The sequence below is a fragment of the Gymnoscopelus braueri genome (genome assembly GCF_963280865.1).
Source record: "Gymnoscopelus braueri genome assembly, chromosome: 13".
NCBI classification, from domain to species: Eukaryota; Metazoa; Chordata; class Actinopteri; order Myctophiformes; family Myctophidae; genus Gymnoscopelus; species Gymnoscopelus braueri.
In genome coordinates, this window is record NC_137615.1 from 52,586,423 (window position 1) to 52,610,061 (window position 23,639).

At 41.4% G+C, this 23,639-nt stretch overlaps 1 protein-coding gene across 1 annotated transcript; it reads right to left on the reverse strand.

Annotated features, from left to right (window-relative positions):
• Positions 1–1,387: 1,387 nt before the first annotated feature.
• LOC308099694 (calmin-like) lies at positions 1,388–22,508 on the reverse strand (the record flags this gene model as incomplete). Its single annotated transcript, XM_080448427.1, has 8 exons — positions 1,388–1,404; positions 1,498–1,602; positions 2,249–2,448; positions 2,731–2,900; positions 3,678–3,770; positions 3,937–4,014; positions 17,459–17,520; positions 22,433–22,508. The coding sequence occupies 8 exons, from the start codon at positions 22,506–22,508 to the stop codon at positions 1,388–1,390; spliced, it is 801 nt and encodes a 266-aa protein (XP_080304553.1).
• Between the last annotated feature and the right edge of the window lie 1,131 nt (positions 22,509–23,639).

Here is a 23,639-nt window from a genome sequence, read left to right on the forward strand (position 1 = left end):
ACACATCAAACCCACATGAACTCAACAGCATGCGAGCAAACCAACACAGCACCACACACATTCACCTGTTGTTCAACAGTATGTGACTATAACAATTGTTAAACAGTCCACAACGGAATGAACAGTCCATCCATCCATCTAATTCTACAAAACGCAAAAGTCTGCGCTTCCCTGTGTCCCGGTTAATAGCGTCCCAGTAAATTCTTGGTTATCATTTCATTGTTTCGTTATACAATACAACAAGAACATGTAAAATGTCAGTAAAACGCTGGCCACAACGTTCTTGGCTTATTTAGGCATTGTTTCATCAACTTTTCATTGTTGCCTCTTTGGGGCATATTTATTTTCTTTCCACAATATTTCTGCCCCCTGTGAACCACACCGGAAAGGAACACCGCTAGCAACAGTTAGTCAAAATGGCTAATATCTACTTAAACATTTGCTACTTACTATGTCTTCGTAGCCACCGTAGCCATGTCCATATTCCCACCTTATTCCCACCCCAGCCACGTTAATATGTCCGTACTTTTACGTGTCCTACACATCCCAAAGCAAACTTCATTCACACACTCTTATAATGACTCGGTTTAAAACAACAGAAGACGTTCGACTTCTACCGTTTACAGGGTTGCTCGACTCGTGCAAGAAACAAGCAATCCGGTCTATGAAAATTGCTTCCGGTCTTGCTTGCCCAAAGTTGCTTATAATATGTGGACATGGCAACACTGCCCCTACATGGGTGTCAGGTTTAGCGAGAGAAACAAGCATCCAGGTCTATGAAAATTGCCTCCGGTCTTGCTAATCCAAAGTTGCTTCTAATAAGCGGACATGGTAACCGTCATGTCCATCACGTCACTGCTAACATACCAGGATGCGTCACTGGCGTCACTGTCTATCTCCCAAAGCCCCATAGTCCACAGCGACCCTTGAGGCACCTCAGTACCATTACAGTTCAATTGAAGTGTTGAAGTGTGAATCCGCCCTCAGACTTACGGACCTGTAAGGGTCCATTTGGTTCCATTAGTAGGCTACACGGTCAGAGTTACATACCTGTAAGGGTCCATTTGGTTCCATTTGTACATTCTCACCGTTACAGATCTGTAAGGGTGCATTTGGTTCCATTCGTAGGCTACTGTCCTATCAATAAAAAAAAAAGAAAGAGCCCCCCCAAAAAAACAACACACTTCTGGGGTAATTTAAACATCTACTTGGGCTTCTGTGTGCACCCCAGACCGTTTTTAAGTTGCTTGATTCAACATTTAGATATCTTTCATTTCATCAGACAAGAAAGAAAGAAATACACTTGGATAAAAAAGATGGCTGGACAGACACAGCCACATATTGTAGACACACAGACAGATCAATAATGTCAAAAGAGACTCTTCTTTTAGAAGGAGACCGTGTCTGAAGAGAAGAGAAGAGAAGAGAAGAGAAGAGAAGAGAAGAGAAGAGAAGAGAAGAGAAGAGAAGAGAAGAGAAGAGAAGAAACTGGTACACAGACCTGCATGTCCTCCTTCGGTACAGGCAGGTCTCTGGAATACTGCAGGATCTGGGCCACGTACATCATAATGGACTTCTCATCCGGGTCGTGAACATCCACATCTGCATCCAAATCACAAGCCTCCATAATCCAACTCACACCATATAGACTAAATCGCCCACTGCCATAGGCTAGGACAGTTCCTACTTTAAGCCAGTGCTATAACAGATTAGGCTAATATATACCAGTCTATACATTTTTGGTCTTTCACCAAACCTTCCCAGCACCATAAAACAAGTACAGTATCAGACACCCTGTTGATCAAATAAAGCATAACTGAGGAATAGTCAGGAATAACTGAGACAAACAAGCAAGTGTTTCATATGAAATCACAGCAACCGTCTGCTAAACTGTGAACATGACATATCACTGCTAGGGCAGAAGATCACATACAAAAGAAATAAGGGGATGACCGGGTGTCTACATGGTACACACACTAAATTAGTGGTTCTCAAATTAGTTAAAATCCAGTCTTCAGGACCCTGGTACAGCTGGTTTTCCATCCTAGCCGGCCTAACTAGACCCCGATTAGACAGCTAGAATTACAAAAACACCAGGTGAATGATCAGACCAGGCCTAACTACTCCATAATTATAGAGCTACAATCCCAAGGTCTTGAAGGATCCCTGGTACATAAGAGATAAGAATGTACTCTACTTGTTGTTTACATGCTACAGTATGTGTCAGAATGTGAACAAAGTGGCGTACCGTCAGGTTCCAGCAGTCTGGGAATCCGTAGCTCTCTCTCAGCAGTGCGAAAGGCCTCCTCCAGGTTCTGCTTGTTGGATTTGGTCCTGGTTGTGGAAAGGTCCACCAGGTCTGGTCGCAGGGCATTAAGGATGGCCAGGAACACTACCCCGCTGCGCCAACTGGCCTTAAAGTCCTTCACATTCAGAGTGCAGCCAGCCCTGAAGATGGAGAGACAGGTCGGAGAATTACACTGATGTATTAGTACTACTGGTTGTATATTGCCATAATGCTCTAATGTTACATCTAATATCTGGAAACTTCATCAGTTCTAACCATACCCTATGAGTGGAGCTCTGACCTCAAGTTCACTTGTACTGTATATTTAAAGCATTGTTATGGATCCATCTGTAAACTGAAGGATACTCAGCCAGCGGGTACATACTTATGACACTTATGGATCTATATGTAAACTGAAGGATACTCAGCCAGCGGGTACATACTTATGACACTGTTCTCTGACCCAGAGAAGCAGGGCTTTGTCGGCGGAGTGGCTGTGTAGTGGGGAGCTTCGAGGAGACAACGTGGAGGTGGAGCGACTGTCTAGACCGGCCAGGGACTTCATAGACGACTGACGGGAGCTGAACGACAGACTACTGGCCAGCTCCTCAATCTGCAAAAACAGCACAAGGGTATGGCAATGTATATATATATTTTTTTTTTTACATAAGTTGGCCTCCTGGTGGCACTTTAAAAGGCAGATGTGAAAAATGCAGGGCAAAGATTTTTCCTTGACCTCTTGGGAGTGCAAAGTTTTACACAGATCGTTGCAGTTATAGGTAAAAACACGAATTCGAGTGGCTTTTCTTCCTCGGCATAGTGGGAATGTGCGTGCAATTTAACGGAAATTGCATACTGTGTTCATGATTTGAGACATTTTGTTCAAAACGGAGCACTTCTGCAAACTTTGGAAGCCATTTTTAGCCAATCAGGCTGGAATATGAAAAATCTGAAAGACTTTTTCGTTTAATGACTATAGAGATACTGTGTACCGATTTGCGTGTTGTTTGGACAAATGCTGTAGGAGTACTGTCAAAAAATGTGTTTTAAAAAAAGCGGCCTCCTGGTTGCGCTATAACAGGCCAATCTGAAAAATTTGGGGCAAAGGTTCGGCTTTGGCATCCAGGGAGTGTGTGTGCACAGTTTCGCAGCGACCGGGCCAACGGTGCCGGAGATTAGCTGTTCACAGACGGACACACGGACGGACGGACAGGGTGCAAAACATACTCTTGCCATGCCTTTCAGCCTGGCGGAGACAATAAACAAAAGTTGTATCTGACTTTTAAGGGTATGTAATTCTCTCATAACCCAATAATGTTGAATACCTGAAAAACTGAGGTAAACACTGAACCAACACAGCAATCTCTCTCTTGTGTTCTTTGAATCTTACATGATACTGTCGAATGATGGTCCATATGAGTCCCAGGATGATGGAGGGCTTACCCTTGATGATGTCGGAAGTGTTAATATTGACTAGCTTGATCTGGGAAGAGAAAACATATTCTTTCTTACCAGGAAGACTAAAATGAATAGGAAAGGATTGCACATGTACTGAATGCACGCTCACACACACACGCAAGCACGCACGCACTCACGCACGCACGCACTCACGCACGCACGCACGCACTCACACACATAATGGCACTTACTGATTTCTTCTTTAAGAAGGACAGAGCTGTCTCAATATTGCTCCTCTGATGAAACATACTTCTGCCTCTCTCACGACCCTGGAAGAGACCATGCAATCAATCGGATGAAAGAACAGATGCTGTTTAGTGCTGAGCTGAGCCGGACTGGGCTGAGAAAGACCCACGTACATTTAGACAGACTTACTATTTGCTGCCCACTCATCACCTCCAGCAGATCCAGCAGCCTAGAGCCGTCACGAAAGTCATTGAACAGGTCCTGCACCAATGTACTTGGTGGCTCCCTCTGTCACAATACACACACACACACACACACACACACACACACACACACACACACACACACACACACACACACACACACACACACACACGTATAGTATAATAAATTACACTGTAATTCGCAAAGGGACTAGTTTCTCCAATATACATATAATACTGTACAGTACATTTTTATATATTGATAGGTCATTACTCCTACAGATTGTGTCCAAACATCACGTACATCGGTACACAGTATCTCTATAGTCATTAAACCAAATAGATCTGTCGGATTTTTCATATTCCATCCTGATTGGCCGTTTTGAACAAAATACCTCAAATCATGAACACAGCGTGCGATTGCCGCGAAACTTCGCACGCACATTCCGACTATGCAGAGGAAGGCATGCCACCCTTTTTCACATTGTCCTGTTATAGAACCACCATGAGGCCTGTTTTTTGCTAAACAATTCTTTTTATATTACTCCTACAGATTTTGTCCAAACATCACGCAAATCTGTATCTCTATAGTCATGATAGTTGTGATCAAGACGGATCTGTCTGATTGTTCATATTCCATCCTGATTGGCGAATTTCGAACATTGCTGGCCCACAATAACCTACCTGACCTGGCGGAGACCTGTGCTCTGAGGAGCACTTGTTCTAGTTGTGTAATAGATTAGTCCTATATTGCACTGATCAGAGCAATGGTCATTGAGTTATGACTACGCAGTCTGCCTATTTTAATGGCAGACCCCTGATCAGTGTTTGTGCCAAGTTTGGTGCGGATCGGAGCAATGGTGTGCCTCGCAATTCTGGATATTACATTTGTGACATCCACCCACCGTCGACCCATTATGCTATTTGTATAAGATTCCATTCCCTGAGAGTTCGACACACTGTATGACACACAACATGTGCGATGTGCAGTGTTGGGCGTGTTACTCAGTTACTTCTCCAAAAAAGTAACTGAGTTAGTATGGTATATCCAGGACTAAAGTATCGTTTCAAGCATATTTCTATGATTTTCCATTTAATTGGTAAAACAAGGTTTGTATTTAGGACTGAGTTTGACCTTTGGTCAAATAATGTAAGCCAGAGAGAGATTTCACCCAACTTAGTGTGGGCTCAGCTGTAATGCAATCAGTTCAGAGTTCCTGACCATTGTAGGAGGTGAGAGGCACAACAGTCGTTTTGATAAACCTTTTGTTTCATGGTTCAGAGGCATTGACACCCTCAGTCTTGTTTTGATCAGAAGAAGTCTTTTGTATTCATTTAAACTAATCAGAGTAATCATTGTTCCTTCCTGGGCCAATCAGCTACAGACAGGATATGTGTAGTGAATGGTTGGAAGCCAGGTCAAGATGACAGTAAAATATATACACTTTTATTATTCTTCAGTCTTAGGTCTGCAGTGTGTAGTTAAAATGATTAAAGTCTTGACAACTATGACTTGTGTTGTTAACAAAGAGAAATGTAATTTAAGGAAAATATTCAGTCTTGAAGTAACTGTTGTCTTTGTTAATTCATTGTATTTCTAACTGCTGTTTGCAATTGTGAATGTATAATGTGTGTGGACTTAATTTGAAGTTAATAAGATGTTAAACAAAGATTTCATAATATGAGCTTGTGTAAAAGTGTAGTTTTATAGATAAGGGTTAAAGTAAATTGTCACATGTTTAAAACTAGGCGGATGCTAATTCCTTGTGATGACTGAGAGAGGCTGGCCAAGAAGCCTTTTGTTTCTAAAAGCTTGTTTGTGAGTGGTCAAGACGGAGGACAGAGAGGAGGTCCTATTTCAAATGTCTGTCTGTATAAAGTATGATGTCTGGTGATTTGAGTTACACTCTGTGATTGGCAATGCAGATGTCAACGTCTATGGAAATAAATACATTTCTGTGGACAAACCCTCTTTCAAACTGGATTCTTGTGTATTCTTGCACTTAGGGAATAGTTAGGGAATAGTGATTTTCCTGTCTGATCATGGCCAATTTACGACATTAGTAACTGAATTACTCTATTGTAAAAGTAACTAGTTACTAGGAAAAGTAACTATTTGCGTGAAAAAGTTGTAATATGTCAAAGAATTTGGATTGTTTTTGGGAGCAGGTTTCACAAGCCAGGTGCATAGACAGTGTTGGGAAAGTTCACTTAAAATATGAACTAGTTCAAAGTTCAGTACACAAATTTTAACTAGTTCAGTTCATAGTTCATAATTCAAAACTTTGAACTAAAGTTCATGGTTCAAAAAATGAACTAGTTCAGTTCTTTTTCGCTCTTTTTTTTCAATATATATATATATATATATATATATATATATATATATATATATATATATATATATATATATATATAATTAATAAGGGTCTCTCTCTCAGCTAAGGGGTCCTTGACTTGAAAAACGTTGAATACCCAGGCCTGTGTTATTATATTATATGAATATAATCCAGGATTATGCCATTTGTAGCCATAATGTTTTAATAGCAGACCTACAAGCTCACAATGAGTTGCATCGCGTTGTGAGATTGTATATCTGCTATTTTAAGCACGGGACACCGTCGTGCTGCGAAGTGTAAATTAGGCTCTAGCCCAGAGAGAACAGCAGCAGCAGAGAGAGTAAGAAAAGGCATCAATAGCGAAAAGTTGTGAAAAATACTTTGTTTTAAACACAAGCAGTACACCCGGTCCCAGCAACGTTGTTGTTGTTCATGCGTGTGTGTAGCTAATACAGCGCAGAAGCTTTCTTTAATTACAAAATGATCTTGCGTCGGAGACACAACAACTTATAAACGGACATTTATTTTATAAAGCTAAGTGTTGCTTCTCTTGCATTTTTAACCCGAGGGGCTATCTGTAATCACAGAGCTGCATAGTAGTCTGTAGTCTGCACGTAGATGAGACTGTTCTCTGTTCTCTTTACTGGTCTGGTTGTTGAAGTTAGTTTGTTTGTGTGTGTGCGCCGCGCCGCGCTGGGTTTGTGTGTAAAAAATCACGAAGATATAAATACCAAGGATTCGTCAGTGATGTCATGTCACATGTCACTGCTTAAACAGCATCGAGTCTGTGTTACTTCCTGGTTGCGTAACAGCAAAAAGTAAAAGACTTCACTGTCGTATCCTTGGTATTTTTTCTAACCGTGTCATGTTTGCAGGGTCACCAGAGATTTCGACCCAGGACGATTCGACCCGGACCATTCGACCCGCTTTCGACCCGCTTGGACCTGACATTTCGACCCGGACCGCGAGAGAGAGAGACAGAGAGAGACAGAGAGAGAGAGAGAGAGACAGAGACGTAATAATAATAATATGTACATTGATTTACCAAACAATTATTATTTGTCTGTCAGGGTGAAACAAGCCCAAAGGCTTTCAAGCACAGCCATTGAGATAAAGTATAGTTTTGGACCATGACGGAGGCGCGCCGAATCAGCAGACCTTGAGGCCAAGGAGTCGCGCCCGAGCGCCTCCAGGCGCGAGTGCCCGCGACGACCGGCCGATGGTCTGCTATTCGACTAAGCGCCGTCCGAGTTATGTACCGATAGGCACAGAATCGTAAATAATATTGGTGGGGACTGCGTTACACAAACGCAGCACACTCCCAAAGCTGGCGCCGCCGGCAGCTCCGCGGAGCTGTAAGGCATACATTATTATTTCATTTAGAAAAGAAGGTTTACAAAAAAACTTATTTAAAAAAAAGTATGCAACTGGGGGAGCATGCTTACAATATTTACTCTTAAATATACTCAGGACCTCACCGTCACCTTGTACCTTCAGGACCTCACCACCGTCACCTTGTACTCTACTACCCTCTAGGGGTTACACAGATAATTCGACCCGGTAAATTTGGGTCGAGCTGACTCAAATTCGCGGCTGGGCGAATTGTCCTGGGTCGAAATCTCTGGTGACCGTTTGCAGCAGGACGAGCAGCAGCCCAGCCTGTAGTAGCGCTGCGCGCACACACAGACACACACACACACTGTCAGCCGGCCCGTGGTAACAGAAAGCTTGGGGACGCTTGACATAGTAACGGAGCACATTTCATTGTCAGTAACGGTAACTGCGTTGCAGCGATGGAAATTGTAATTAATTAGATTACTCGTTACTGGAAAAAATAACGGCGTTAGGTAACGCCGTTTATTTAAACGCCGTTATGCACAACACTGGCGATGTGTATATAATAATATTACATATTGAAATGTGAGTTTCCATTATAGTGTCAACTCTACTGTGAACGGGCCACAGCTGTGGTATTTCTCCCCACCATCCAGTTGGCTCTAGTTTGTTGGCTGACGCTCACAGACCGCTTTACAATCATTTCAAGAGGTTTTTGAAAGAAATATATAGTGACAAATAAACAAGAACAATGTAATTTAGTACTTGACTTTAGAGGTACTGCTGGGATTTCAACCCAGGATCTCCTGTTTACGAAACAGGCGCTTTCACCAGCTAAGCCACAGTACCTGTGTCTAAAGGACTGATGTTTGAGATAGGCCTACAAGATGCAATGCTCTGATCAAGTAAATTCATCATTAAAGTTCCAAACTAATGAATCTGTCCACTTTCATGCTATATTTTACACAATAAAAACTAAACAGAGACATCTTTCCATTATGATTGGAACTGTTGCCAACAGCACAACCTAATGGACATGTTCATCCTGTAGAGGGCAGTGCATGACACATTTTCTGCACTTCCTAAACTGGAGAATTAGTACCAGATTGTTGTGTAGAGGGAGAGGACCTCGTGTACAGAATGAAATGATAGGAGTCTCATTGTTTCCAACACTCCCAGTCAATCAAATAGCCATTGTTTGCGCCTGATGTGGGGCTCGAACCCACGACCCTCAGATTAAGAGTCTCATGCTCTACCGACTGAGCAAACCAGGCCTACTTTAGCTTTTACACAGCTTCATTCTTTCACCAGAATCATTTCAAGAGGTTTATGAAAGACATGAACAAGAATGTGATTTAGTACTTGATTTTAGAGGTACTGCTGGGATTTGTTTACGCCTGTCCTGTTTACAAGACAGGCGCGTTCACCAGCTAAGCCACAGTACCTGCCTAGATGCTTCATGTTTGGGATACAAGCTCTGATCAAGTAAATTCATCATTACAGTTCCAAACTGATTAATCTGTCCACTTTCATGCTATATTTTACACAATAAAAACAAAAACAAAACAGACACACAGAACTGTTGCCAACAGCACAACATAGTGGACTTGTTCAACCTGTAGAGGGCAGTACTTGACACATTTTCTGCACTTTGTAAACTGGAGAATTAGTATTATATGTTTGTGTACAGGGAGATGACCTCATGCACAGATTGAAATGTTTCATTATCATTTGAACAACACTGCCAGTCCATCAAATGGCGATTGTCTGCACCCGATGTGGGGCTCGAACCCACGAGCCTGAGATTAAGAGTCTCATGCTCTACCGACTGAGCTAACCAGGCATGCTTTAGCCTTTACACAACTTCATTATTTCACCAAAATCATGTCTGAAAAGCTAAGGTTACATGCATAACTAGGGCTGCAAGATGATGGCATATCACAATTAACAGAAAACTATTGCCATTTCCGTTTCAGTTCTCAGTTCTTGCGTTCTCAGCTCTGTCAGCATTGAAAGAGCTCCATAAACAGTATAATCCTCCTATAATTTGACAAACCTCTGTGGTCGACCGACCGACCGTCGTGTCAGCAAAACTGTGGGGGTGCTACGCGGGGGGGACGCGCGACAGGACGCGCAATAACCCCACGTTTGCAACTACTTTCGCCTGCGCACTTCATCGGGTATGGTCTAGTAACAGTAACTTAGGGAAGAAGGTGCAACATGTAAATGCTTTGACTCATAGTTAAATAGCCTAAAGCCTGTAACCAGATGACTAGGAACACGTTTTTTTGTGTGCTAACTTTTTATTTTATTTATATATGTTTTAGTTTGTTTCTGCCTTTATTGATAGTATACAGTAGACTGACAGGAAATGGGGAGAGAAAGATGGGGAGTGAGACGCAGCAAAGGTCGTCGGGATCGGGATTCGAACCATTAGCAGCCTAGGTGCCCGGACTGCTACGCCAGCCTTTTGTGCGCTTTCTTGTCCACATCTCTCTTGAATAAGGGATTTGTACATTGAGGTAAAATAAATTAAATGTAAAAAAACAGCAATGTATTGATGTCAAAAAGAAAAGGACGAAAAACAACCAGACTAAGCATGAGGAACCATAAGTGTGCAGCACCATGGTGCTGGTGGTGTGATGATGTGGGTGCAGTGGTGATAGTGGTGTAGGTCGGACACTGGTTCTCAAAGTGTCATCCAGGGACCCCCAGGGGCCCCTGAGGGGGTTTCAGGGAGTCCCCAGTTAATAATGATTGATAGGAACCAAATGGGCCCTCATTGGTCTGTCACTCCAAGAGTGCACAAATGGAACCAAATGGACCCTTCCAAGGCCCTGATCAGCGAGTCCCTGTGTGATTCCCAGTCGGCCGAACCATTTGCTGAATATCATTCCCCTACTCTCATTCCACATTTCTCTCTATCCACTGTCTCTGTCAATTCAAGTCTTAAAAAAATGCCCCGAAAACATAACTTAAAAAAAATGGGTGTCCATGCCTTATGCATAATTATTAAAGTGGGGGTCCTTGACATAAAGAAAATTTAGAATCACTGGTGTAGTCTGTCTGGTTGCTGTGAACCTTGCTCCTCCACACTATATGTTCACGACACTACACATCCCCCAGTGATCCCACCAACCCCTGCCCAGTCACCCCAGTCACCTGTACAGCAGACCTCTGGAATGAGCAACAGAGACTCACTGCCCAGCAGTGTCCACTACTGCACATGGTGACTGTATGAAGGACATAGCGTCACAGACACAACAATGATCACATGGTGTCTGTATGAAGGACATAGCATCACACCAATGTCCATGCATGTGAAATATGACCCCTGTATACATGTGAACAGCAGTTGGAAAACTGCTCATATATCAATTATCCAGTACAAGAATGAGTACAGAAAAGCGGGAACATTGTTTCTTAGCTTAGTAGCCTATATGAATTAATTAATGATTTTTTTTATTTCCGTGTCATGCCACCATTTTGGCCCATCCTATATGGGATTATATGACACAATATACACAAAAAGAAAACAACTGACATTAACAATCCTTCATGTTCGTATTATGATCTTCCTTATACCTACCACATAGATAGGCAAAAATAAGTGGCAACATATACAGTACATGTGAAAGTTAGTTAATAAACCAAAAATAACACTAAAGCTGTGCAGACTTACATAGAAGTAAAATGAAAACAGCTAAACACACAGCATAGTGGTACAAGAGGTACACAGAACTGCAAGAAAGTAATCAGTTAAAATAAGCGAGAATTGTGGACAAACTCAGCGCTCTGGCCGAAAAATTAACAATGATCTTTCATTCATGGTGGCATGATGGCATGATGGCATGAGCAATACGTTTTGCTCAGGCTGTGCCTTTCTTTCGCTTAGTGCTTTATCAGCCACTAAGCAAAATAAATACTCAGCTTCAGTGAAAGTGCAAAACACATCACTCATGCCAGCTGGAATTAACGATATTTCATGGCATAGAATTTTTTGGGGGCCAGGGTGTGAAATTAATACCCCTAAAATGTTGTGGCTTAATTTAACTCAACAATGTGTTCAACCTTATGTCTAAAAGCATGTCCTTGTTAACTTAGCACTGAAGTGAGATTTCTCCAATTTGGAGCAGTAAAGTGTTACCATATGTTTGTATCTGAGCACCCATATACTGCTCTACAGTATGAAAACATAGCGAATACAAAGACACAACAACATTAACAATATATTTACAATATACTGTAGATCCCCATCAGATATCTAAACAAGAGCATTGACAATCTTTTAGATCTCTGTAGCTTAATATAATGCCATCTGGCTACTCTGGCATCTGAGCAGGTGCTCTCGTTGGGGGTTTACTGGACCTGGGCGGACTGCAGGAGATCGGGTAGTACCTAGTAGTCACATCCCACACAAAAGCCACCTCCATTCATGTTTACACATTGTCAATAAAAACTATCACTCCATAAATGTTTAGGTAAATGTATGATGCCAAATCATGCCAGCCTTTCCAGGCTGTCCTAGACGTGGTGGGACAAGGAAGGGTGCACAACTCCCTTATTTGGGCAAAATTATTTAGGAAAAGTACGTTTTTAGGCTGCACTGTAACGACCCGGGCTGGTCCTAATCTCACTTTCCACACAGCAGAGTCTTTTCACGGGCGTCGAGAGGGCCGTCAGAAGTTCTCTCTCTCTCTCTCTCTCTCTCTCTCTCTCTCTCTCTCTCTGTCTCTCTCTCTATGGGCCCCATTCTCAGGCCAAAAATTCCCCGTTAAATCGGGATAATGGACCTGCGCCGCCCCAATAGGTTATTCTAGCACCTGCTCTACCCGTCACCATTATGCCGACGCCGTTATTTGCGCGTGGAGGTGTGCCCGTGGGCGTGTTGTTGCTATATCCCCCACATTGCAATTCTACAGACACACATGGGTACGGCTTGGGGACGGGGGATAGTGGATTCTAGAAGCACCCGCTGGTTTATAAAATCACCCGTCAAGTGCACACAGACACTACAATGGCTTTGTGCGTTGGACCATGAGCCGTGTTGCCAGCCTTGGAGAGAAATAAGCAACGCAGTCCGCAGGTCTATGAAAACAAAAAGAAGCAACTCTAAGGCCACATGAGCACTTCAAACTACTAACTAGAGCTTTCATATCCCCTAAATATTTCAGCCCGGCTCGACTAATAATTGACAAATTAGACCCAGCCCAGCCCGTCAGTCATTTTTCTAAAGAAGCCTTATTTCTCATTAAATCTTGGTAATATATGAATGATCTGTGTGTGAAATGCGCTCTTTCTTTATACAAACCCATGCTCGCTCACTCTACCGCAAATGCCTCTCTCTCTTTGTACAACCCCATGCTCACTCTACCGCAAATGTGCTCTCTCTCTTCATATAAACCGATGCTCACTCTACCGCATATGCGCTATCTCTCTCTATACAACCCCATGCTCACTCTACCGCATATGCGCTATCTCTCTCTATACAACCCCATGCTCACTCTACCGCATATGCGCTATCTCTCTCTATACAACCCCATGCTCACTCTACCGCAAATGTGCTCTCTCTCTTCATATAAACCGATGCTCACTCTACCGCAAATGCGCTATCTCTCTTCATACAAACCCATGGTCACTCTACCACAAACGCCACCACCACTCCCAGCGGGGTCATTTTGATTCTATGACGGCTGCCGTCTAGTTATCATCAGTGCCAGTGTTGTGAGGAAAAACAACTAACAAGCAACCAGGTCTAGGAAAACCAGCCCAAAAGAAGCGAGTCAAGCGACTATGGGCCACATGAGCACTCTAACATATACATCAGCTATTTGAAAATAGCAGATCTACAAGCTCACAACGCCTCCCATGCAAACGCTACGTTCATGACCCCCCAAAATAACCATATTTGAACTGGGGACCCCCCCATTTTGTTTGACTCGGTTCCACAGATAAATATTGTGAAAATAGCAGATCTACAAGCTCGCCAGGCGTTGGGTGCTCCATTGTGGTCTCGACCCACAGGTTGAGAACCACTGCATTAAAAGCTCCAAGCAAGTTACATGTCTAGTATGTTGTTGACCACGTAATGTAATGTTTTTGGTTTAGTGATAGGCTACTCCGTGGCGCGCGCGCGCCTCATTGTATGCTGCCCAAAATAACAGATCTGTAACTGTCGACACGACATGACGCAGCGCCGTTGATAGCTTGTATGTCTGTTATTTTGGGTAGGCGACGCACATACGCATCGCAGCAATGTGTCTGGGTTTGAGAGGCTTTGATTGATGTAAACTTAAAGTTTAGCTCTGTTCGGGATTACTGAACAAAGGTGGATGATGAAAGATAACGGGGACAATATGGATGTAAGTTAACTTTGCGTCACTTCAGAGGAAACTATGGAGCAACTTCAGAGATGTTTACACACCCCTGGAATCCATTAGAACGGTGGAAATAGAACGATAACAGCCAACGTGAGTACATAGGCTATAGACCTTTCCTAAAACTGTCCAATTTATTATACCCATGTGCTACTGTTTGTCTGTGTACCACGTAGGAGCGTTGTCGCAACATGATGTAATTAATTATTTGGGAGCAGCCAGTGTGTACCAATAGTATACATATTTTAAATGGCTTTCATATACTATTCCGGATCTGACTAATATGACAAGCTTATTGTGAACACAATAGGCTACAAATTAATATAAAAATGTATTTGGATAAAAAAAAAAAAAAGAAGGAAAACAAGCCCAATGTGGCTTATAATAATCAGACCAGGCAACAGTGCAGACAGGTAGATAGGCTAGAGCATATATTGGATCGGGATGACGGCTAGCGCAGTCTTCTCTTAAAGGCAATGGCTTCTGGCACGGTGATTGGTTTTATCATTGTAACGCCCAAACCACACCTATGCATAATGTAACGGGTAGCTCAGGTGTTTGGCGGGTGAGGGGGGTGCCATAGAATACCGAATTTTGCGGGGAAACGCCTCTTGCCTAGTCCGAAATCCCTAATTAGTGGTTTGTTCAAATCTGGCTCTGAATAGAGCCCTCTGTCTCTCTCTCTCTCTCTGTCTCTCTCTCTCTCTCTCTCTCTCTCTCTCACACACACACATGCTGTTAAGTTCTAACTTTATGGTTAAGTTAAACCTATTTCCTGTTAATAATAACCTGTGTAAAATGCGCTGCATTGGGAGGTAAACGGGAGACACTTTCAAATGAGAGGGCACTTGTGCGTAAAGTTGGCATGTCGTCCAACCACGAATTAACAACAATGCACACGCATTTGAAGATGAAACATCAAACAAACACGGATGCCTAAAGACTTCACAAAAGCTATCCACACTGGACTGTCGCATCCAGATGAAACACAACGTTACATAATCATAAAGGTGGACACGTTAAAACATTACCACTTGAATGGAATATCTCTGAGGAGACTACAAGGAGTCTACAAGACTAGAAGGTTCCCACATGCTTCATCAACTTTCCCCAAAAGCTGACCTAACCAGACGCAGGGACTGCATCCCCTGTCTATCTATTACAGTATATCCTGTGAGTAGCCTATAATGTATTGCCTTAACGGCTCAGCTGAGCCGCGTTATGAATGATTAATCTAAGTACCCATTCCTGTACAGTAGGCTACCCTTTGAATGTTTGTTATTCTGAAGGAAATGTGTTCAAGCACAACGGAATATTGAGAAACCATTACGCACGCTGCATGCGCTCAATGCGCAAATGGTAATGTAGGTAATTAATGTATTTGTGCAAGATGACCCTGCTATAAAAGGTGGATATTACTAATTATGTTCAAACTGTTAAATCGAAAATATCATGCTGTAAGTGTTAGGTTGCATTTATGCACCTGCTTGTCATTAATGCTTAAACATATCTATGACTTATTTTTATCAGATGTCCGATAAATGTCCTCAATGAAATTACCTACTTGTTAAAGGAGAATTCCAGACAAATTAAGTGTTATCTTTCATGTCTCGTTACTCACCTAGCGACGTAAGAAGTGGCGTTCTTTTTTTCCATATATTCCCCTGTCGTCATTTTTTAAACACCCTCCGTTGTTATAATGGGAGCGCGTGGGTTAGTGAAGTTCGTCTATTATAACCGATGCAATGTTATTTTTTTTAGAAGAGAAAAAAATAACATTGCATCGGTTATAATAGACGAACTTCACTAACCCACGCGCTCCCATTATAACAACGGAGGGTGTTTAAAAAATGACGACAGGGGAATATATGGAAAAAAAGAACGCCACTTTTTACGTCGCTAGGTGAGTAACGAGACATGAAAGATAACACTTAATTTGTCCGGAATTCTCCTTTAAATGCATACGGTAGGCTTTATTCAAATCATGACAAACATTTTGGTGTGATTCATGACAAGGATAAGCCTATCCCATCACTGAATACATGGCAATCCACTGGCAAACACTGAATGGATGCAGGTGGTGGCCAAATATGCTCGGTGGAATTTCTTTGGGATGCTCCACTGCTTCGAGCACGGCACTCTACTGTACGAGCCACACCAAGGAAAGTGTCAGACATTATTCTGTGTATGTATGTATGTATGTATGTATGTATGTATGTATGTATGTATGTATGTATGTATGTATGTATGTATGTATGTATGTATGTATGTATGTATGTATGTGTATGTATCAAATCAAGCTTTATTTATATAGCACGTTTACAAACAGGCAAGCTGAACCAAAGTGCTGTACAGGCACTTCAAAAACATCAATGCAAAACGACAGAGCAAGTTCACAAAACATTTCAGAGTAACAAAGGAAGACACTTTAAAATACAATGTAAAAGAGGGGAGGAGAACCCTACAAATAGGCTAAATACTTATAATATTACGTACAAAGACATAATTATGAATAGGCAAAGTAGAAACATGATTAGGAAAGCAAAATATGTAATAAAATGCTATTAAAAGCGAGGGGAAATATTGGGTTTTGAGTTTTTCCTTAAAAACCCTGATCGATTGGGGGGATCAGATGTGGAGGGGCAGGCTGTTCCAGAGTCTCGGGGCTGTGGCCGTGAAAGAGCGGTCACCCCTGGTCTTTTTGAATTTGTAACCTCCAGCAAAAATGTGTCAGCAGACCTCAATTCCCTGGCTGGGACATAGGGTTTCACAAGTGCGGAGAGGTAGGGTGGAGCCAGCCCATTTAATGATTTGTATATAAATAAAAACACCTTAAAATCAATTCTAAAATTTACGGGGAGCCAGTGTAGAGAGGCAAGGACAGGGGTAATGTGCTCGCGTCTTCTTGTACCTGTGAGGAGGCGGGCAGCAGCATTTTGTACAAGTTGAAGGTGTCTGAGTGATGTATGGTCTATGCCGGTATATAGAGAGTTGCAGTAGTCTAGTCTAGATGAGATGAAGGCATGGATAGCCATCTCCAGTTGGTGGCGAGGGAGATAAGGCTTAATCTTGGCCAGAAGCCTTAACTGAAAAAAGCTAGTTTTAACCACAGAGCTGATATGTTGAGTAAATTTGAATGCACTAGCAAGGGTTACACCGAGGTTTTTGGCAGATGGGTATGGTATGGGTATGCAGTTTGGGAATCCCTGCTCTAGATAAAGAGCAATGAATGTTTAAATTGTAAACTGTGTCACCCTGTACTGATTATGCGCTCACCTTGGACAGCTGAGCGTTAACCCAGTTAGTGAAGGTTCTCTTCTGAATCTGCTCCTGTTCCACTGTTGAAAGGAGATAAAACGTATCAGGTATTGATGTTATATCATATTTGTACACATGCAAAAAGAAAATGAATTCACATTTACACTTGTAATACTGGAGCTTTCACCTGAATTCACTTTTCAGTTTCATGGAAATACCAAGTGACCCTAATGCTTTGAAAACCCACAGCCACAGTGTGAGCTGCTAAACCTTCACAAACTCATCTTTCATCTTTAAAGCTTTATTTACTATAGTTTCCAACTTTTCACCCATGGATCGAAATCAAAAGCCCCTCCCAAGGTTGACAACCGCTTTTGAAAAGTGAAGAGTGAAAATGTACAACATCAATGAACCATGCACAATAACAGCATTGGACATAAACATAAAAATAAACATTGAATTCAGTCATTTATCAGGCAACTTGCAAATATGTTCACTTTTTGTTCACAAAATAAAATCGGGTCGGGGACACATCCCAAACCGATTTTATTTCGGCACTAAAAGTGTAGTATGTATCGGCCTTTAAAGCTCTACAATCATTCAGGTCAGCCACAGTGTGCTGAGTCTCATGCTTCATGCTTCCTCATCCACAGATGCCACACACACACACACACACACACACACACACACACACACACACACACACACACACACACACACACACACACACACACACACACACACACACACACACACACACGTTAAAAGAGGCTTTACAAATCATACTGTACACTATGTAATGGAGAATTTGTATCTTCTTCCGCGTCTTTAAGGCTGCAATCACACTAACAGCGACTGAATCGTCACTGAAGTGTTGCTCAAGCCACACTGTAAATGAAAAGGTTAGGGTTAAACAGCACAAACTGGCTAACGGCTGGTTTCCATTGAAAATTACTTGTAGCATGTTGTGTCGTTGCTTGTGCAGCATGAGACACACAAAGTCAGTGATCATTTTCTACTTCTACTTTTCCACTTCAATACTGTAAGGGATCTTTGCAAAGCTCTCTGAGAGGGCCTGTAAGGAGACATGCCTGTGTCCTCACTTATCACTCTGAGACCCACACACACTGCCTGTATTGTAGGTGTCTCATCATACGCTTTAACTAAGTTTGACAAAGAAACCAATTTAGACACAGATACATCGATCAGCTGAGAGCAGAAAAGCACTTCATTGAACCAAACATCCATATACACACTACAACCTTTTCATTCAATGTACAGTACACAGCATATTCTTGTAGTCAAGTCAAATGTGTTTGTCACAAAGTGCCCGTGAGCATTTGTATGAAGTGACCTTTATGTTTACTCAAAATTCAATCTATTTAGGAACATAGTTTTACGCAGTATATTTGGGAGCAGAGCACACATTGTATTCTGTCATCAAAATGCACCAGTATTTCCTTATGAATATGAGTTTATACCCATACAACTGGACACACCTTTGATTAATATCTCACGCTCAGCACATTCAAAGGAAATCACATGTCACATTTCCCTGACACTTGTTCAAGTGAACCGAGAAAAATGTGTGACATTTACGAGTCTCTACACGCCTGCTTAAACAATCACTCTCTGAAGGGGAAACAGTGTTTGATTTGAATCTTTGATTTGGTGATTGCTGATCACCAAAATATGACTTACGGCTTTGGAAAAGCCAGGTGTTGAGGCCAAAATTATGGAAGCGAATGCAAGCCATAATTCAAATTAAATGGCAAAATAAAAAATGCAATTGAAATAAGAGAAATGCTTTTCAATCTTAAGGAAATAAATGTAAAATGCAATAGCATTTGCATTTAATATACAGGTGTGCCCATTCTATGACAGAAATAAAAGATCATTTGATTTGTAATTTTCAAAAAAATAAATAGTGGACAATATTAAAATGAAAATGCAATTTTGAAAATGAAAATGAAATAAGAGAAATGCATTTTAATCTTCAGATAATTAACAAATGTTTTGAGACAAAAATGAATGTATAATCCAATGGCGTTTACATTTAATCTTCAGGTATGATCATTCTATGACAGAATTAAATTAATATATAAAAGGTCATTTGATTTAACATTATCAAAAAATTCCCTGCTAAATAATGGACAATAGTAAAATGAAAAGGTTATTTTGAAAATGTAAATTAAATGTAAATTTCTTCTGCTTTTTCATTTGGTCATAGAATGAGCACACCTGGAGATGAAATGTAAATGCGATTGAATTATTCATTCATTTGTGTCTAAAAAAATGCATTTATTAGCTTAGGATTTAAAAGCATTAGCCTTATTTTTTACTTTAATTTTAATATTGTCCATTATTTAGCAGGGCATTTTTTGAAAATGTTAAATCAGATGACCTTTTATGTATTCATTTAATTCTGTCAATGAGCACACCTGAAGATTAAATGTAAATGCTATTGCATTATATATACATTTGTATCTAAAATAAAATGTGTTAATTATCTGAAGATTAAAAAGCATTTCTCTTATTTCATTTTCATTTTCAAAATTGCATTTTCATTTTTATATTGTCCACTATTTAGCGGGGATTTTTTTCAAATCAAATGATCTTTTATTTATCGTTTTAATTCTGTCACAGAATGAGCACACCTGTAGATTAAATGCAAATGCTATTGCATTTTACATTTATTTTTGTCTAAAAAAATACGTTCATTTCCTAAAGAAGAAAAAAGAAAAAAAGCATTTATCTTATTTCAATTGCATTTTTGAATTTGCCATTTAATTTGAATTATGGCATGTATTCGCTTCCATAGTAATAATGTCCCATGGGGTTCATTTTTAACCCTTTATTACACATATCCTGAACCCAAACCTGAAAATGGAAGAAATAGAAAAGACCACAACTTTTGAAGGACACAACCAGAGACAAATACATTTAAAAAATCCCATACAATTTGGACCCAAGGAATTAATTGAAGTGGTTATTATTAAGATTCAAGGACATCCTGACTCTATCAGGCTACAGGACAAAAACAGCACCAAAAGAACTGATCACATATATATTTCAGTCTTTACTAAATACTTTCTCGTATTAACTGCATTTTTTAAATCCTTGAAGTGTGTTTTTTAAGATTCTGCCATGTACCAGACTGAAATAATGCCCCACTGGTTAATTTTTAACCTTATGCAGGGCTGATGACAGGATTCTTCGGTGGGGGGACAAGATTTCCGAAAGTGGGCCCCATTTGTGGAACAACAGCAGCACCATCATCATCCATAGTCTCTAATGTCGTCATAGACAGTGCTGTGCACAATTGGTGCCCAGTACATTGTGTTGGGTGAAATTGAACATCATGAAGGTAATGGCCAGGTTGAGTTTATAACTTGTGATCAGTGTTACGTAAGTAGTGTTGGGACTAACGCGTTACGTTAGTAACGCGTTAGTCCCTACTTACTTAACTCCCACGTTACGTAATGCAACTACTTTTTGCGGTGACTAATAACGTAACTAGTTACCTTTTCCCACTCAGTAACGCTCTTATAGTCACTCTGATTTAAATGGGTGCGTTACTGCTGCGTTACTGGAGCTATAAAACTAGTGGCCAAAGACCCCTCCGTCTCTACCACCGGTGGTGGTGAGTTGGTGAGGCCAAAATGTGTTCTGCCCGGTTCTCCTCAGTGGCTGGAGCAATTGATCTGAATTTGCACACAGCCATTGACCATTACCATGTGCATTTCACCAAATCTCAGCTGTTTATTAGCGTTTTTGTGTAAAAGAATGTCGCCATGGTTACGGCTGCCCCGCGAGCTATGGGACGAACTGCCTCCCGGGTTGCCAGATCATGTGCGCATATCCCCCCACGGGTATGAATTAGTACAATATAACTTATATAATTGGGGCGGTTATATTTAGTCTCCCTGCTCTTCTATTGAGACATTTAGATTGTGTCAAAGGTCATGTCTCACCTAGACACAGGATCTGACATGAATTTTGACCAGATGTGTTAGTATAGGAAATCAAAGGTTGTGTGTATGGAGACCAAGTCGACTTGTCTCTGTGCCATCTTGTTTTGACAGTGTGAAGTTCGCCGCTGTGCATGTTGGCATCATCTTGTTTTGACCAGATGAAGTTAACGGTTGGGCGTGTGGGTACATATGAAAATGCAGATAACAGCTTCTTATTTGTGACCACATCCTCTGCTCTCATGAGAGCAAAGGATGTGGTCACAAAGAACCACATGCCTTGGTAAATGGTGCATTTATATAACACTTTTATACAAAGCGCTTTACGGGAGCAATTAGGGGTTCAGGGTCTTGCTCAAGGACACTTCGACAGTAACTCTGGGGGAGCCCGGGACCGAACTGGGAACCTTGCGGTTTCCATCCAGCCGCTCTACCAGCCACTCTCTAGCCCTGAGCCACTGCCCCCCTTGCAAACAAATCCTGCCTCTGTGCAACCACCATCTCTGCAGGCATGGATGCCGATTTATGTTGGGTGTGTAGGGTACTCAACAACAAGTCACACACACATCAACCAAGTTTTAACCCCTTAATCAGAAATACCTGATGAATGTCAGTTGGAATCATTGTACTCGCAATAACATACTTTTTTGCTTTTTTACTTTTTTGACGCATGTCGGCATCATCTTGTTTTGACAACATGAAGTTAACGGTTGTGCGTGTGGGAACATATTAAAAAATGCAGATAACATCTTTTCCTCTGCTCTCATGAGAGCAGAGGATGTGGTCACAAAGAACCACATGCCTTGGTATATTTATATAGCACTTTTATCCTAAGCGATTTACATAGATTGTGCATTACATTCACCCATACACTCATGGCAGAGGAAACCAAGCAAGGCACCAACCTGCTCATCGGGAGCAATTAGGGGTTCAGCGTCTTGCTCAAGGACACTTCGACACTAACTTTGGGGGAGCCCGGGATCGAACTTGGAACCTTGCGGTTCCCATCCGGCCACTCTACCGGCCACTCTGCCACTGAGCCACTGCCCCCTTGCAAACAAACTCTGCCTCTCTGCAACCACCATCTCTGCAGGCATGGATGCTGATTTATGTTTGGTGGGTAGGGTACTCAACAACAAGTCACACACACATCAACCAAGTTTTAACCCCTTAATCAGAAATACCTGATGAATGTCAGTTGGAATCATTGTACTCGCAATAACATACTTTTTTGCTGTAAGTCAAGACAGTGTGCGCGATCACCATTCTGTCCTGTCTCATGCACTGGCTGCCTGCTCCTATGCACCTGTCCCAGTAGGTGTGCAAAGGGACATTTTTGAGTGGTGCCAACCACTTTTACATTTGACCGTGTGTATGTCTGTCCATCCGGGTGTCCGTCCGTATGTTTGAGCACGACCTCAACAGCTGCAGCTGATTGCAACACAAAGATGCAACCAGTTACACTAAGTAAACACAAACAGGAGTGCAACTCATGCGCCACTTAAAGACATGCACACACACACACACACACACGCAGGCTGGCTTCATGTGCGCGCAAGCGCACACACACACACACACACGCACACGCACACGCACACGCACACGCACACGCACACGCACACACACTTTGGAGTAAAAGTACTTAAAATAAAGTCAATACATTGAGTAAAAATACTTTAAATTAGTATAAATACTTTAAAGTACCTAAAATGAGTAAAAATAAAAGATGTTATAATGAGTACAAATACTTAAAAGTCATCAAAGTCTAAAAAGTAACTCATTTAGGTAAAACCACTTGAAAGTTACTAAATTGAGTAAAAAATACTTACACACGCACACACACACACACACACACACACACACACACACACACACACACACACACAGTCACACACAGTCACAGTCACACACACACACACACACACACACACACACACACACACACACACACACACACACACACACACACACACACACACACACACACACACTAAAATGACCCATTTACAATTTGAGTAAAAGTACTTTAAGTACTTAAAAGTTACTTCAGTGAGTACAAATTTAAAAGTGAATAAATTGAGTAAAAATACTTAAAATATGTTTCTGCCATCATAAAGTTATTTTAGAGCTGTCTTAGGCTAATATTAGGCACCACTCACTTCATTTTTTTACTACATTTCAAGTCATACAATTTGATTATTGGTTGATGATGAAACCATAACTGGCAT